General features: G+C 50.3%; 2 protein-coding genes across 6 annotated transcripts in view; one reads left to right on the top strand and one right to left on the bottom strand.

Moving 5' to 3' along the window:
* The first annotated feature begins 1,877 nt into the window (after positions 1–1,877).
* LOC131213247 (inactive dipeptidyl peptidase 10) lies at positions 1,878–9,276 on the top strand. The gene is made up of 16 exons (XM_058207254.1): positions 1,878–1,956; positions 2,617–2,731; positions 4,573–4,671; positions 4,759–4,862; positions 4,942–5,036; positions 5,109–5,238; positions 5,287–5,443; positions 5,859–6,003; positions 6,080–6,368; positions 6,440–6,584; positions 6,627–7,434; positions 7,514–7,705; positions 7,763–7,815; positions 7,935–8,042; positions 8,143–8,348; positions 8,437–9,276. The coding sequence occupies exons 1-16, from the start codon at positions 1,894–1,896 to the stop codon at positions 8,569–8,571; spliced, it is 2,844 nt and encodes a 947-aa protein (XP_058063237.1). The 5' UTR covers positions 1,878–1,893; the 3' UTR covers positions 8,572–9,276.
* Positions 9,277–10,395: 1,119 nt separating this feature from the next.
* The window catches only part of LOC131213705 (dual specificity protein kinase CLK2-like), a 54,564-nt gene continuing 49,901 nt past the window's right edge, over positions 10,396–15,058 (bottom strand). For 4 of the 5 annotated variants that reach the window (XM_058207817.1, XM_058207818.1, XM_058207816.1 and 1 more), the window contains 10 exons: positions 14,327–14,405; positions 14,197–14,263; positions 14,003–14,116; positions 13,841–13,931; positions 13,577–13,753; positions 13,327–13,484; positions 13,105–13,218; positions 12,814–13,001; positions 12,651–12,716; positions 10,396–11,929 (listed from right to left, as the gene is read on the bottom strand). In XM_058207817.1, coding sequence (XP_058063800.1) covers positions 11,805–11,929; positions 12,651–12,716; positions 12,814–13,001; positions 13,105–13,218; positions 13,327–13,484; positions 13,577–13,753; positions 13,841–13,931; positions 14,003–14,116; positions 14,197–14,263; positions 14,327–14,405 — 1,179 coding nt within the window. In that variant the 3' untranslated portion in view covers positions 10,396–11,804. Of the gene's footprint in view, positions 12,717–12,813; positions 13,002–13,104; positions 13,219–13,326; positions 13,485–13,576; positions 13,754–13,840; positions 13,932–14,002; positions 14,117–14,196; positions 14,264–14,326; positions 14,406–15,058 lie in introns of all 5 variants that reach the window. The other variant, XM_058207819.1, reaches the window with a different exon arrangement.

Here is a 15,058-nt window from a genome sequence, read left to right as displayed (position 1 = left end):
TGTGTTCGTTACTTACGATTACCGTTGAATCAATGGGAAAACTCACCTGGCTCGACCAACAGTTGAGCGCATTTGACCGCATTTTTAAGAGAGCAAATTACGTTGTCTTGAACATGAATGAAATGACAATGATCAATTTATGAAAAATGAACAATCAATGAAAAAATGAAACATTTATGAATCTACCCAAAAATTAAAGAGACTATGAAGAAGTTGCCGGTATAAGTTACATGTTGCTTTTGGTGCGTAAAATCGGTGGAAGAGTCGGCATTATCAATACAACAATCCTAATGGCAGGCAGAGAGCTTACTTATCGGACACTTGTTAAGATGCTTATGGAAATTCCTTATAGTCCGCTTTCGTTTCTTAAGTCCAGGTTCGAATCAAACAGGAAACCCCTGTTTGGTGTTTAAACATTTCAATCAAATGTCTTTGAACCCAAGCTGCAAGCTACAGCGGGAGCTGGGGCGCAGTTCTTTACACCCAGGACGCAAGGACTTTCTGGTGTTGCTGCTGCTGACGTGTGCTAGGTGCGCCAAAGGCCCAAACGAATCTCGAGAACAAACAGAAACGGAGAAAAGTGGCCTACTTCGAGGACCTTGTGCAGTGTGACACACCTTGGAGCGGAGGCAAACCTCTGAGCAAGAGCAAACATAGAGGAAGAATTGAATTTGAACGGCAGGATGGCGCAGTGTAGTACGCATGACTGGAGCACACGGCACGGAGATGAAGGTTTCAGTTTTCTTTGTCGCGCTCCGCGGATGGCTGTACTGCTACCGCTCTGCTTCTGTTGCTGCTGCTGCTGTTGCTCCTGCTGATGATGACCGCACATTTGCGTGGAGAGAATGGGCTGCAGAAGGCGCCACAGGAGAGTGGGCCACACTCGCACGGCTGAGTGAGCTCGCTCTCTCTGGCGGCCCAAATCCGCCACACTCCGGTTAGATGGCCTTTTGCGCCACAAGTCCGCCACTGGCAGCGTCCGTCCTTTACGGTAGACGTGCCTCGCCCGGGAGTGCCAGTTCATTTGCTGCCCCGTAATCGGGTAGATTGGTCCACTGGACTGTTCTCCGACCGGTCTGACGAACCCGAAGCGAGCAGGAGTCCCGTGTCCATAGAGAGGTCATCGGGCACTAGGGCCAATAGACCTTCGATAGTTGTTGGCGGCGGAGGTGGTGTTCCGCGTTCCGCGCGCGCGTTCTCCAATACGCTGTTCGCTGTGCTGTTGCCGAGAAAGAGGCCCGCGGGAGTGACGGAAAGCTACCATACTACCCGCCAGTTCGTGTGGCCTGCGTGACCCAGTGAAGCTGTGTGTCCTGTTCGACAGTGATGTCCTGTTTATGGAGCGAACGTCAGCGGAAAGGCGCTGCTGCAGCAGCCGTGTTTGCGTGGTGGTAATGCGTTGAGCTACGGTGACTTCGGATGTGACTTTCCCGTGAAGGTTCCAGGGACTTCTCCAGGTCTCCAGGGAAGAACTGGTACCACGCACCGTACCAGTGGATATTGTGATTGCATTGAAACGTCCATCCCTACGTGAGGGTGCCCGTCCACGGGGGCGTCCGGGGATCACGGCCACGGCCCCAATCAACGCCCAGAAGAACGCGCTAGACAGTGACACAGCGAGAGGAAACGCCACCTTATCAATCAGCCCAATTAGTGGTGTGACCCAAGGAGCGCCCACCAACGCATGCCTAGCACGTCTCGAGCACCCACTTCGCTCGACCGGAAGTGACGAGCTCGACGTCGACGTGCCACCTTCTAGCACCTGCGAGGGTGAAGGGATTCTTTCCGGGCCAGTACAGTACAGTCGTGGGTCGTCGTCATCGTGAGGCTCGCCGCGCATCATAGCTCCATACACTCCCTCCTGATTAGCGGGGGGTCCGGACGGCACCGAAGATGAACACCGTCCAAAGCACGGGCCATGCAACCGTTCGGAATAAGAAAGATTCACAGTTCGAGGTGAAGTGCTTATACACACCGCACTCCCACGCCTTTCCCCCAAACTGCCCCCTAAAACCCGCACATCCTGCCGTCCTCCTTGGCCCCTGTTGGTGGTGGGCTCTAGATCAGCGCACCTGAGGAAGGTGCACTCGGGTCACATTATCACGTTAACAACACACCGTGCTTCATCTTAGCATCCCCCTCATTTCCCTGTTCTGTGCGTAGCGGAAGCAAAGAAAGGAAGCGCGCGTGTGTGCGTGCGTGTGTGTGTGTTGCCTGGTGCCCCGTTCCGCGGTGGACACTACCTTATCCTCCTCAGTCCGGTAGTCTCCCTAAGCCTAATTGAGAGTATATCTGTTTTGTACCTTGTACTACTCTGAATCCTGTTCTGTTATGGAGTATGCCGCAAACGTAATAAATAGCTACAGGACAGTGAAAAAACACACCTTCCAGCTTCCACCACCCCCATCCATACACCCACACACACCCACACAATCACACCCACTCTCACTTACAGACACGCTTCAAAAATAAGAAAAGGAAACTGATCGCTTCTTTCTCTTTCTCTTTCTCTCTCTCTCTCTTTCCCTCTCTCCATTACTATCTTTCTCTCTCCCTCTCTCTCTCTCTCTTTCGATAATTTTCTCTCTCTCTCTTTCTTACGATCTTCGCTCGTAGGAGTTAACAGTCTCTTCCTCGGAGAAAAGAAATTGGAGAGGCATTTTTATAGCGCTTTTAGTGATTGCTGCCGTACTGGGGCTAATAGTGTTTTCGATTCTACTTCTGTCGCCAGGTGCATTACTCATGTGTTTTGTGTGTGTGTGTGTGTATGTGTGTGTTTGTTACTTTGCTTTGCTATACACCATCCGGCAAACACTCAAGCACCACTCCTGCCAAGAACGTCTAGAACATCTTCTTTATTCGTTTGTCACGCTTCGAAACATGTAGCAACGCACTAGATTATGGTAGTAATGCTGCTACTGCTACTGCTACTACTATTACTACTATTACTACTACTATCAAACCCTGCTACTACTATACCCACTTCGGGATATTCGTCTGCCCGGCCCACTTGGCATTTCTTTTGTCTTGACCGACCGATTGGGGCACCCGGATTGGCCAAACTCCCTTCGTGTTGATGTCACTGAACCAAATATTGCTTCATACGGAATATTGCTTCATATCTCCTCGCGTTAGTAGATCGCGGTCTAGTAATGTTTGCTCATCGTTAGTAGGAGTGTAAAGCGATGCGTATACGCCTGCTGTTGTCACCACGTTGTAGTACCAGCTTTGGTTCTCTTCCACTCATCCCCACATCATTGCCAGAGAGTGCGCCCTTGTCACTGTTCCTGTCTGTTGCACCTGTAAGCACAGACCACAACGCTACGCCGCTAGTATCCGCCGTTCCTCTGCTTGTTCCGGTGCGAACCGGAAACAATAAATTCTCTCCGTGTCCGGCCGTCACTTTAATCTGGACCCTAATCAGTACAGAAGCGGGATGCCGTACGAACTGCATGTCGGACGGGGCGTTTGTGATGTGATTCCTCAGACCTCAGAACCTTAGCATTGCTGCTTTCAGTAGTAGATGGTTTGCACTTAGTTTTTTTCGGTTTTGTTGTAGTCTGTAAAATAGTAAAAAAGGTACCTAAGCTAACGAATTAGTAGCTAGTCCCAAGATAGAGATAAAAAAAACAATTAAACCAAAGCCGTTGGCAGTAGATTTTACGCTAACGCGAGCTCCTTTAAGCGGGCAGTGGATGCAAAGACAGGCGAACTGTTGAGCCTTCTGGTAGTGCTGAATGCTGGCACGAAGAATGTTGACGTGAAAGTGAAAACCTGACATTAGTATCCGTTTCGCGGTAGTAACAGAGTAAGAAATCTCACCATCAAATGGGGTTTTCGGGAGTCCCAGCTACCAGTAGGCTGTCGTTGTCGGGCAGATACTGCAGGTGGTATGCACTTGCATCGAAAAAATAATCAACCTTAGCTGACAGAGTATCCTGTCGGCAGCACATTTGGTTTGTCCCCCATTCGCCTAGACGGTTCCTAAGTGTAAGACACCAAAAGAAACTTCTTTCGCATTTAGTGTTCCACTAATAATTAGTTACTGATCGACTAGTTCGGATCACACCGACTACACTATCCATGCTTTTCGACTGCTGGGAGTCACAGTCTCTCTCTCTATCGCACAACGTTGACCGATGTGTGAAGGGACGAAACAAAAAATCCATCTCACTTGTGAAAAACATAAATAAATCAAAACCAAAACCATTCCAAAACAAAACAAACTGCAACCAATAGTGCAAGTTACAATATAACTGTCGGCTGTCGGTTTCTCTCTTTTCTCTCTCTCGCTCTCTCTCTCTCGCTCTGTCTCTTTTTCTATCTTTCGTTCTCTCGTTCCCTCTTACTGTATTTTCCCCCTTAATGCAATCTTCTCGGTTCTGGTTTCGATTTGGTTGTCTGCTCGTTTCTGCTTTTATCTTTCCGTTTCCGTTGCGATGGTGTATGGTGTACTTTTCGTTGTATCCATTTGCTCAAATTCGGTGTATTCGGGCTCGCGTTTATGTGTCTTTTCTGCGGGTTTGATTATCGATTATCTTCACTCGGGCCCCACCTGATTTTCTTTTGTAGAAATTGAAAACTCCAAGCTACACGGTCGTCGCATATCGCTCTACGACATCAAGTCGGGCCGCTATGACTGGAACGCGCAGAACGGGTCCTGGATTAACCGTAAGTGGATCCAGATCGTCGATGCTGATCGATGCGCCCCCCCGTAGCGTAGAGACTATTTCACTAAGCCGCCTAAACGTCCTGTAGGGTACGAGTATGTATTCATTAACTCTGAGGGCGGCCTGACATCGCTGCAGATCAGCCGCACCAGTGGCTTCCGGTTCGAGGTGCTGATGAACAACTCGACTTTCGTAAGTACCGGCCACCGGAACCGCGGCCATCGCGAGGCTATCTAACGCAATTCTTGCTGGTCGATCCGTCACCCATTAGCGGCAACTGAACGTGGACAGCTACGATGTGTCACCAGATCGGAACTTTGTGCTGCTGTACGCTGCGAAAGGCAATGCTCAGCAGAGCAACCGCAGGTTGGGCCACTGGGCAAGGCTAATCCGTGCTGTGTCGCTAACCGTCTGTTTTTCCTCCTTCCTGTTCGGCAGCTACTTCATCTACGATCTGACCTCCTCGAACGTGTTTCCACTGTCGGTGAAGGAAGGCGATCAGCTGGCACCGCAGCTGCAGCGGGTCCTTTGGGCGCCGATCGCCCCGACACCGAACGCTTCCGGCGGGGCCTTATCGTCGTCCTGGCCCTGGTACGAGGGCGGCGATAAGGGTCAGCAGCAACAGCAGCAGCAGCAGATGCCATCATCGTCGTCGTCGTCGTCCTTTGCTGGCTGGACTACGTCCGCGCAGGGTATCGCGTTTGTGCACCAGGGCGATATTTACTACAAACCACGCGTACAGTACGATCTGATCTGCCGCATCACCACCAACGGTACGCCACTGGCGGAGGTATTACGACTTATGAATTAATTCATGCGGTTTTAGAAAAGTCTGTTTATTAACTCTTTTATCCTATGCTGGTCGTTTTATGGTCAAAGCTTGCTTTAAACGTATTAATCGTTCTCGAAATCGCTCCCGTTGTCCGGGTTCACTTTACCAGGCACAAAATACGACATTTTCAGAAGTGTAAACAAGGTGTTATTTACACGTTTAACAAAAAAAAATGCGTTATGACAGTAGCTGTCACAGCATAGCATAAACAGAAATTTGTAACATTCAGTCAATAATGCCATTCATTGTACGACCGCATGAGTTGATTCAAAGTCCTAATACTAGAGCGTCACGATTTGCTGACCCGTGACCATGCTGACACGGCCTTCCGTACCGTTCCGTTCCGTTCCGTGCAGGAAAGGATGGTGGCGTGCTGAACGGAGTGCCGGACTGGCTGTACGCGAACGTGCCAGAGCTGAAGGGGCCGACACTTATGTTTTCACCTGATGGCCAGTACCTGTCCTTTCTGTCCTTCAACGTGACGCAGGTGCAGCGGTATCAGTAAGTAGCTAGCTGAGCCCCCAACCCAGCCCTCTAGTAGGGGCCGGCTTCTCTAATTCTCCTTGGCCACCCGCAGGTACCTCTGGTATGGTGATGGGCAGCAGTACCCGAAGATGCGCAGCATCCGGTACCCGAAGGTGAACTCGCCCAACCCGAACGTAACAGTGTCGGTGGTGCACCTCGGTGTGCTGAAGTACATCTTCCCGAAGCAGATCAGCGTCCCGGCGCACATCCTGGCCACCGCCAGCTACGTCGGCGGGCTGCGCTGGTTGTCGGCCGCCGAGCTGTCGGTCACTTACGCCAGCCGCAACCAGAGCCTGGCGCACGTGTTGCTGTGCCGAGCGCCAACCTTCGCCTGTGTGGAGGTAGGTGGTACCCAGGAGGGACTGGGCACTGTCCCAATGAACACACCCGACACTATTAGGCGTCGTATCAGATCTTTCAGGAGAAAGCGGTCGCCAACTCGTGGGTGCTGATCGGCGAGAGTCCGCTGTTCATCCGGAGGCAGCCCGCGGACCTCGACGCCCGTGACGGGTCGCCGGGAGCAGCGGTGCCGACGGCGCCAACCCCACCACCAGCCGGTCGGAATAACGGAAGCTCCCCGGGAACGATGCAGCCCACAGTGGCACAGCCAACGCCCCGAGTCGAGCCGTCGCCGAGGCCGCTTTACATGGTGAAGCGGTTGAATGTGCGGGACGGGTCCCACGGGTACTACCGGCACCTGGTGCTGGTGCAGCTCGGCACCAAGCGCACCATCACGCTGACGATGGGCCAGTTCGAGGTGACGGAGATCGTCGGCTACGATGCCCGGCGCGGTCTCGTGTACTTTATGGCCGCCCCGTACCACAAGCCGGGCCAACGCCACCTGTACAAGATACCGCTCGGGTTGGACCAGCTGACCGGCGCACCGCTGGCGGACGGCACGGACGAGCCGGACGGTGGGGGAGCGACTGGCGGCGGGGGCAGCCACCACCATCCGGCGACCGGGAACGCCAGCAGCGACGTGCAGCCGTTGCGAATGTTCGGGTCCGCCGTGCCGTATTGCGTCACGTGTGGTAGCGGCCGCCCGCCGCCGGCCACCGATGCGGATGGTGAATCGACGGGCGGAGGCGCGGGCCGGGGCGGGAAGCCGCTGCCGAACAACTGCCTGTACAACCGCGTCACGTTCAACGACGACTACACCTACTTTGTGCAGGAGTGCCTCGGGCCGGACTCGCCGTCCACGTACCTGATCGAGGCCAGCACCGAGCGCCGGCTGCGCGTCCTCAACGACGGCAACGAGCTGCGCGACCAGCTCGCCCAGCTGGCCAAGCCCCAGATCATGACGTTCAGCGTGCAGATCAAGTATGACTTCAACGCGCAGGTTAAACTGTTCCTGCCGCCCGGCGTCAAGGAGGACGACGACCTGCAGCTGCCATTAATCCTGCACATGTAAGCGCCGAGTACTCACCGTCTCCGAGAGGTCCACTGGCCCACCCTGCCTAACATCTTCTCCCCATCCTTACCACAGAGAGGCCGCCCCGGAGCGCCAGCTCGTGTCGGAGGAGTACCACGTGGACTGGAACTGGTACCTGAGCAGCCACCAGTCGTACATTATTGCCCAGATCGATGCCCGCGGGTCCGGCTTTCAGGGCGAGTCGCTCAAGACGCAGATCCGGGGGCGCGTCGGCATCGAGGTCGAGGACCAGCTGGCCGTGCTAATGTGAGCCCGCTGAGAGCTTCGCCTTCACCGACACTAATTCCGATGTTTTCGTTGTAGGTATCTGCGCGATAATCTGAAACTGGTAGATCCGAACCGGATCTGCGTGTACGGTACGTACTGAATCGCCCGAGACGATGTTCGATGGGGGTCGGCCCTGATTTCGGCTACTTGAGTCTGATTTTTTTTGTTTTACTTTGTTTTGTTTCCCTCACCGGGTCCGGCGTTCCAGGGAAGGGCTACGGTGGCTACATCGCGGTGCAGATGCTGGCAACCGACGCGAACCAGGTACTCAAGTGCGTGGCGGCCATCTCGCCGATCGTCTCGTTCCGCTACTACCGTAAGTTGAGCAGTGCAATTGGCGGTTCAGTTCAGTAGTTGCTAATGCGGCGATGATGCGTCATCATTGGCACTTGGGGACCCGACTCAACCCGTTTCAGATTCCTTCTTCACCGAGCGCTACGTGCTGCAGCAGGAGGACATCGAGCGGTCGCTGATCGAATCCGATCTCTCTACCAAGGTGGCCGCCCTGGCCTCGAAGAACTTCCTGGTGATCCACAGCACGGCCGACTGCATGGTACACGAGCAGCACGCTGCCCTGCTCACCCGGGCGCTAGTCAACCGCGGTATCATCTTCCGGCACCAGGTACGTGTTGGACCTGATCGCGCCAAACTCTGAGTCCATTGTCACCACACACAGTCTCTCTCTCTCTCTCTCGTTCGTCTCCGCACAGATGTATGTCGACGAGGATCACGAGTACAGGAGTGTGTCGGAGCACCTGTACCACACCATCGAGACCTACATCGAGGAAAACTTTGGCAACGATAATCAGGACTGGACGTCGGCATTCTTTCTGTCTAAAACGTAGTTCTTTCTGGTGGTGTTCTGGTTTCCAGCAGTAGAACGAAAACCCAACTAGAAGAAGCAGCAGAAGAAAACAGAAGAAATGAAAACATACAAACACGTTTGATTGATGATAGAATAATGATAATTCAAAACGAAATATGTGGTAAGATAAGACAGCCCGAATCGAATCCCTATCAATATGATACAGTATATAACAGTGCGGCTCGACGGCAGCGCTGGGTATGTGTGCTGATGAGACCCAGGGATTTAGCCGCTGGCGCCGAGGGTTACTGCCGGTCGGTGGTACTAGAGGTTTGGTTCGTACGATTACTGCTAAAGACCGCGCACAAACCAAGTCAGCTGCCAGTCTTGGTCTGTCCAGATCCTTTACTCCTGACTCTCGCGTGAGAAACTCCACACTCCGTAGTAAAAACCCCAATTCACCCAATCCTCCAATCTCCTGCTGGCCTCGCTGTTGGTTACTGGTGCACGGATATTTGACATCCGGCATCTCCAAATAGAAGACAACGTATCCTTTCTCTTCTGGCGTTGCCGGGGAAGCCACGGCAGTCGCGGGTCACAGTCGTTTGCATCCCGGCCACCCGGACTCTCTTACTCATGGGAATACATCGCACACACCACCTGGCACCGGCCACCGGCCACGTCGGATAACTTGGCCGTTTCGCCATTTCTCCACTGATCACCGAGATCCACCGAAGAACAATGGTGTGCGAATGGAAAATTTACAAAAATAAAAGAATCTGAACTCTCATCATTATCCTACTTTGTTTCGCAAATTTCTTTTACAACAAATCTACCACGGCAAAGCTGTGAGCGGGGATTATCACAAAGTAAGAGTGCAAACTAGAACGAATGGTACATATAAAACAAGATTGACCATGAGCTGCAGCTTTGATTGTCGATTTCTGAAACCGATACTCCGGCTCGGATGGACTTGGAGCCCCAGTTTTTGTTTAATTGTAGAAGAACGGACTGGGCAGTATTTAGGTTTCCTCAGGTTTCTTTAGTCAAATTTCTATCATAAACCCACTACACTGCAATCGGCACCAAGGGTCTTCATGGCGAATCGCACTGAGTTGTTGGCGATGGAGCCGCCTGGTGGTTCGTTGCCGACCCTCTTCGATTTTTGGTTTGACTTTTGCTTGTTGTCGTGGACTAAGGCTCTCGACCGCCAGCGGTGGAAAGGTTCCTTGAAGCAGGTAAAGACCGCTCGGCGGTTGTAGCCGGATTAAGTAAGTAAGTAAGTTTTGCTCGTTGGGTTTTGACTTGTACCGCTCCCAGGAAAAAATCGATTCTAATAAGAAGCGCCAAGAATCTGTCATGTAGAAAAAGCCGAATCGGATAACTATCTGTTAAGCGAATAGCCCGTGCTCTAATACCGCAAATTAAATTTCTATATTCTATAGCATCTTTGTTTGTCAATTATTGTAGTTTCTTTGTCGGACCGTGCTGTTCCGTAAAGAATTGATTGTAAATTCAATCTGATCATGGTCTATTTAATTATGTGTTGCAAATCATTTAATTGCACTTGGTAGCATAGAACAATTAAAAAAAATGCATAGTTTTGAATATAATTTTGAAACCCTAGTTGCCGCTCAGCGAATAATGGAATCAATAATCAGAGTTCGCTGAATCCCTTGTACCCTGAGGTAATATATCCGAACAAAACATTCGTAACGACTAAAAGCGCATAACTTCAGTAGCTTAATTGCTTGCACCGCATTGGACGATCTAATTTGTTAGCTCCAAGTCCGCTTTGGTAGCCTTATCTTCGGCTTTGTCTGCTTATCTTTACTCAAGCGAATTGATTAACACAACGTTCTGCATTTGCGTACATAGTAAAAATTTTATTATCAAACTGGTTGTTGGCTTGCTAAATGGTATAAATTGGTTGTTGGGTTTGCTGATTTACCTACTGTGTTTCCCGTGTGGACTTTCTTGTTCTGCTATGATTTCCGCCGTTTCTTGCGACGCACACCTTTACACCGGTACATCAGTTAAACTTAATGATATCCTTATGTCCTAACATCAACGACATTGTGTCGGTTGATTGAAAATTATTATCGTCGAAATTATTGGCGTCAATGCAAGTTGATTAATAGATCAAAACTCTTCCATATCTGCCACCTTTGAGTCTGGTTACTCTCCTGCACCAAAGGATTAGGAGGACCAGTCAGCAGCATGTTCTGTCCACTGCTTAAGGTATCTTTGTTAAATCTAATGACAAGGAAATTGAAATGTGAATAAAAGTGAGCTTTTCTCTTTCAAACGACTAGCTACAGTCACTTGCTTGCTGCTGTCAACGACCTTAATATTTCCATGCACACTTTTGAATATTGCAGGCAAAATTGAAAGGCACTGGGCTTTTAAATCACATTGGGTTCTATGATTTCCCTATCAGCGCTGCCAAGCGATGAAAACCTGTACTGGATTCTGGATAGTACAGTAGCGTTTTAGCCTTTCACTGGATCTCTTTTCTTTAGAACTTTCTCTTTAGATCGCGTGAATCAATTCGAAATTTGAAAAATTCGAAAAAATCGAAAACTTCATCTTTAGCTTGTTGATTGTCGTTGTGAACATACATCTTTCACAGAGCAGGCACATTCGTAAGAGTAAATCCTAAACAGTAATTTTGTAAACCGGTCGGACTAGCTCAAACCGTCGCTAACCACCATACGCGGTCTAATTCTAACGTAAGTATTCGAACGTGCTTCGAACATGATCACCCAGCAAGCATAGCAAGCAAGTTACCGAGAATTGTTTTTAACATTACTCTAATATTTTACGAAACAGCCAAAATATGGGATTTTGATCAGTATAGGAACTTGGGAACGTATTGCAAGCAAATTCGTAATTCATAATGAAATGAGCAATAAAAGGAAGTGATCAGAAAGTGATCAAACGTACATGAAACATAATAATTTAAAAATATCTCCAGCACCATCTACTAGAACTAAAAAGAATGGCTGTAGCAATGACTATTGTTTCTGGTTGGCTGGTAACGTTGGAATCATGTTGCTTCAATTCCTAAATTCGATTCGTCGATGTCGTTGCTGCGGACAGTTAACAACTAGCACACTGTTATTATGACCGTTGCTGGGCACATCAGGAAGCCCCCTCCACTCTGACAGCCCCCCTCGCATCTCGTGACTCGATCTTATTGCGTACGTTGCTGTGAATAATCTGTTCTTTCTTAATCCATCTTCGTCGTGAGCGCCGCTGGTGGAGATGATATTAGGCTCTAAATCCGATAGTCCCCTTTTGCCACCGGGCCATTATGGGTAGCAGCGTGAGGGGCATCGGCTTACGCGCTTTACGTGATGGATCCGGCTGACGTGGGTCTGTTGCTCTTACTATGGCTACAGCAGCGGCAATTATCACAGCAAAAGCAAACCAGGTTTGGGCATTGATAGATTTCGGAGAAAGCCAAAAAAGTTTGTTCAAAAAAGGTTAATTAGTGATCTGAGGGTCGTAATCGATACATCAAGTAATCTAGTCTCCTAGGTCATGCATATGAAAGGCAGCCTAATGTAGTGTTTTGTATGTCACGATAATATACGATACTATCAATTCATCTCTCTTTGGATCCTCTGGGGACTGCGCAATCGGTTGATCAGTTCTTCCATCGATTTGCAGCAAAGCTCGGTTCTTATATACTATTATTAGTAGTCAACGCCAAAACCCACACACCAAGTTGAAAAAAGTTTCGAGCAAAATAGTAGCTAAAAAACACGCGATTGCCCAAGAGCATCGCTTTGCTTTCTAACTGCGATCATTGCCTAACGCTTCGTTGTGGCGTTGTAGGCGTTCACTACGCTTAGGCCTCACCGTTTGGAGTTCGGTAGACTCTAATCTAAACAAACTATCTTACTACATTCCCGATTGCTCGGAAATGGGACAAATGACAAAACTTGTGCAAAGTGACAAATGACAAATATAGTGAATATAGTCGAAGGTTTGATGTAGAAAAGAGAAGGTTAACGGGCGGCGCGCGAAAGATTAATGAGCGATGGTCGAGAGCCTATCGGGAGAGACGATCCCTGTCGGTGCCGATGGATGGGTGGTTGCGTGAACTATTACGGTGTTCGGGGTACAGCCGCTGGGACGTTGGCAGCTTGTCGAAAAACGGATGTCGAAGGGCATCGTCTGAAACAGCGCAACACAAACACATTGGAATCGTATTAGTCAGAAGTGCCAGCGGGGATTATGCAGCAGTATCGGATCGGCCAATACAGCCCCCTACCTAGTTTGATGCGGCGGTTAGGTTCGTACGCCAGCATTTTTCGAATTAAATCAAACAACTGAAGGTGCTCGGGTGTGTTAACCACGACATGGCGGTGCAGCGGCTGACGGTTGCGTACAAAACGCCCGGCTAGCGTCTTCTCGTCCCAGTCCAGCTTGCCACGCACGAAGAATCGCGTTTTCGTTTGGCTGTGAAGACCGCGGCAAAAGAATTGCAGGTGAAGGATACCAATTACCTAGTAATGCGCTGCCAACTGGGAAGAGGTCAGCTTCAGGACGCTAGTACCCTTACCTTGCCATGCGGTCCGGGATGGGTCCAAGAATGCGCTCCATCATGGCCAGATGCTCACGGTTATCGTGAGTTGGAAACAGCGTCCCGCCATTGTACAGTTCGTACATGATGCAACTGGTAGTCGCGAATGAAAATAAAAAGAAAAGAAAAAACAACGATGATATATGGGGGCAAGATCCAGAGCACTAACATGGCATTATCATCGCGTTTGTGGCTTCTCACCCTATGGACCACACATCGCACGGCTGTGCCCAGCCAAGTTCCAGCACCACTTCCGGCGCACGGTAGTGACGCGTGGACACGATCGTACTGTGGAGCTCGTCGTCGAAGGTCGCACTGCCGAAATCGATCAGCCGGATGTCGGTGTTTTTCACTCGTCGCTAAAAACAAATCATATCGACCGCATAAGCACAGGCACCGCGCATCGTATAAGCAGGCCGCAGCATTATGCAGCAGTATATTCAAGACGTACCCGTTCTTCCTGGCTCGTCGACAGCGTGGTGTACGACGAATCGACGAAGAGTATGTTTTCCGGTTTCAGGTCCGTGTGCGTGAGCCGATTCTCGTGCAGGAACTTGACCGCGTAGCACAGCTGGTAGGAGATGTGGCGCACCTGCTCCATCGGGTAGGGATGAAAGTTGTTGTCTTTCTGCAGCGAAGGCAAGGGCAAGGAAAACAGGTAAGGCCGCGTAAAATAAGGTAAAATCAAGTACGGCTGGTGCCGTATCATACTGACCAGAAAGTCGTAAACACTTAGGCCGAGCATTTCGAACCCGATGCAGGTGTGGCCGAAGTAGTCGAAGGAGTCCACCATTTTCACACAAAGACTATGGAAGGAAGAAGGAAGACGAGTGTGATGTGATGAATGCCAATGCGACCGGTGCCGCTAACTACTCACTGCTTCAGGTTGGGATCCACTTGACGTATCTTAACCAGCGCCGTAATTTCGAGTTCAGCTGCATCTCGGTACTTCTCGACGTTTTTTATCACCTTTAACGCCATCAGTTGGTTGCTGGAAGTATAACCAAATAGAACCAATCTGTACTACGCGCTCCACATGATAATGGTGATGTTCCGGATGGTGATACTCACGTTTCCACATTTCTAACCTTCACCACGCGTCCGAAGGTTCCTTCCCCGAGACGGCCAATAATTTCATCTATCAATGCGAAAAGAGATCATCATCAATAGTCGCTACGGTATCATAGTCTCCGGTACTTACACTTGTTGTGCAGCACGTCGCCAATGCTATAGTTCAGGTGACCATCCAAATCATCTCGCACCGACGAAAGGTTCGCTCGCTGCTCATCCAGTCCAGTAATCGCGGAGGGTGGCGATCGCGATGGAGCGGTTGAAGGGCGGGCATGGTAAAACAGAAAAGCATCGTGTCAATTACTCCGCGAATTGTAGCAAGCAGGCGCGGGGCCAAAAGTTTAGCAATGCAACACCACAGCCGATCGTTTGCAATCGTACCAACGGTGCAACCAACAACAACACACGTGCAGGAACCTCGCAACGTGCTTCGTTAAAATACGGCACAAACAGGGTTGTGGGATTAGGTGCAAGCAGCGATAGGAAACGAGGATGTGACAATCTCACACATGCATGCAAACGTATCGTGGTCGCGATCGCGCAGTGGTTAATCTCGTGGTCGCAACCCGTGGGTCAGACAGTAATGCTCATGCTCAACACTTCAACAACTCGGGCCCTTCTCTCAAGAGCCTTCTAACTAAAGTCTCTATAATAACACAACAACAACAAGAGCCTTGGGGGTGCTTGGGCACTCTGTATCTGTAGCGCAAGCAAGCGCAAGCCGATAAGGCCCTCGCAGCCCCGCAGGGAAAGTCGGACAGAACACGCTCGGACACAGGACCTGGAACCGGCTAGCCCAGGAGGCATGCAGGAGAGCGCACACGCACGCACACGGCAACACCCACACAGGCAACGGGCACAG

Source organism: Anopheles bellator, chromosome X (assembly GCF_943735745.2).
Source record: "Anopheles bellator chromosome X, idAnoBellAS_SP24_06.2, whole genome shotgun sequence".
NCBI classification, from domain to species: Eukaryota; Metazoa; Arthropoda; class Insecta; order Diptera; family Culicidae; genus Anopheles; species Anopheles bellator.
This window is presented reverse-complemented; position numbering and strand designations above follow the sequence as displayed.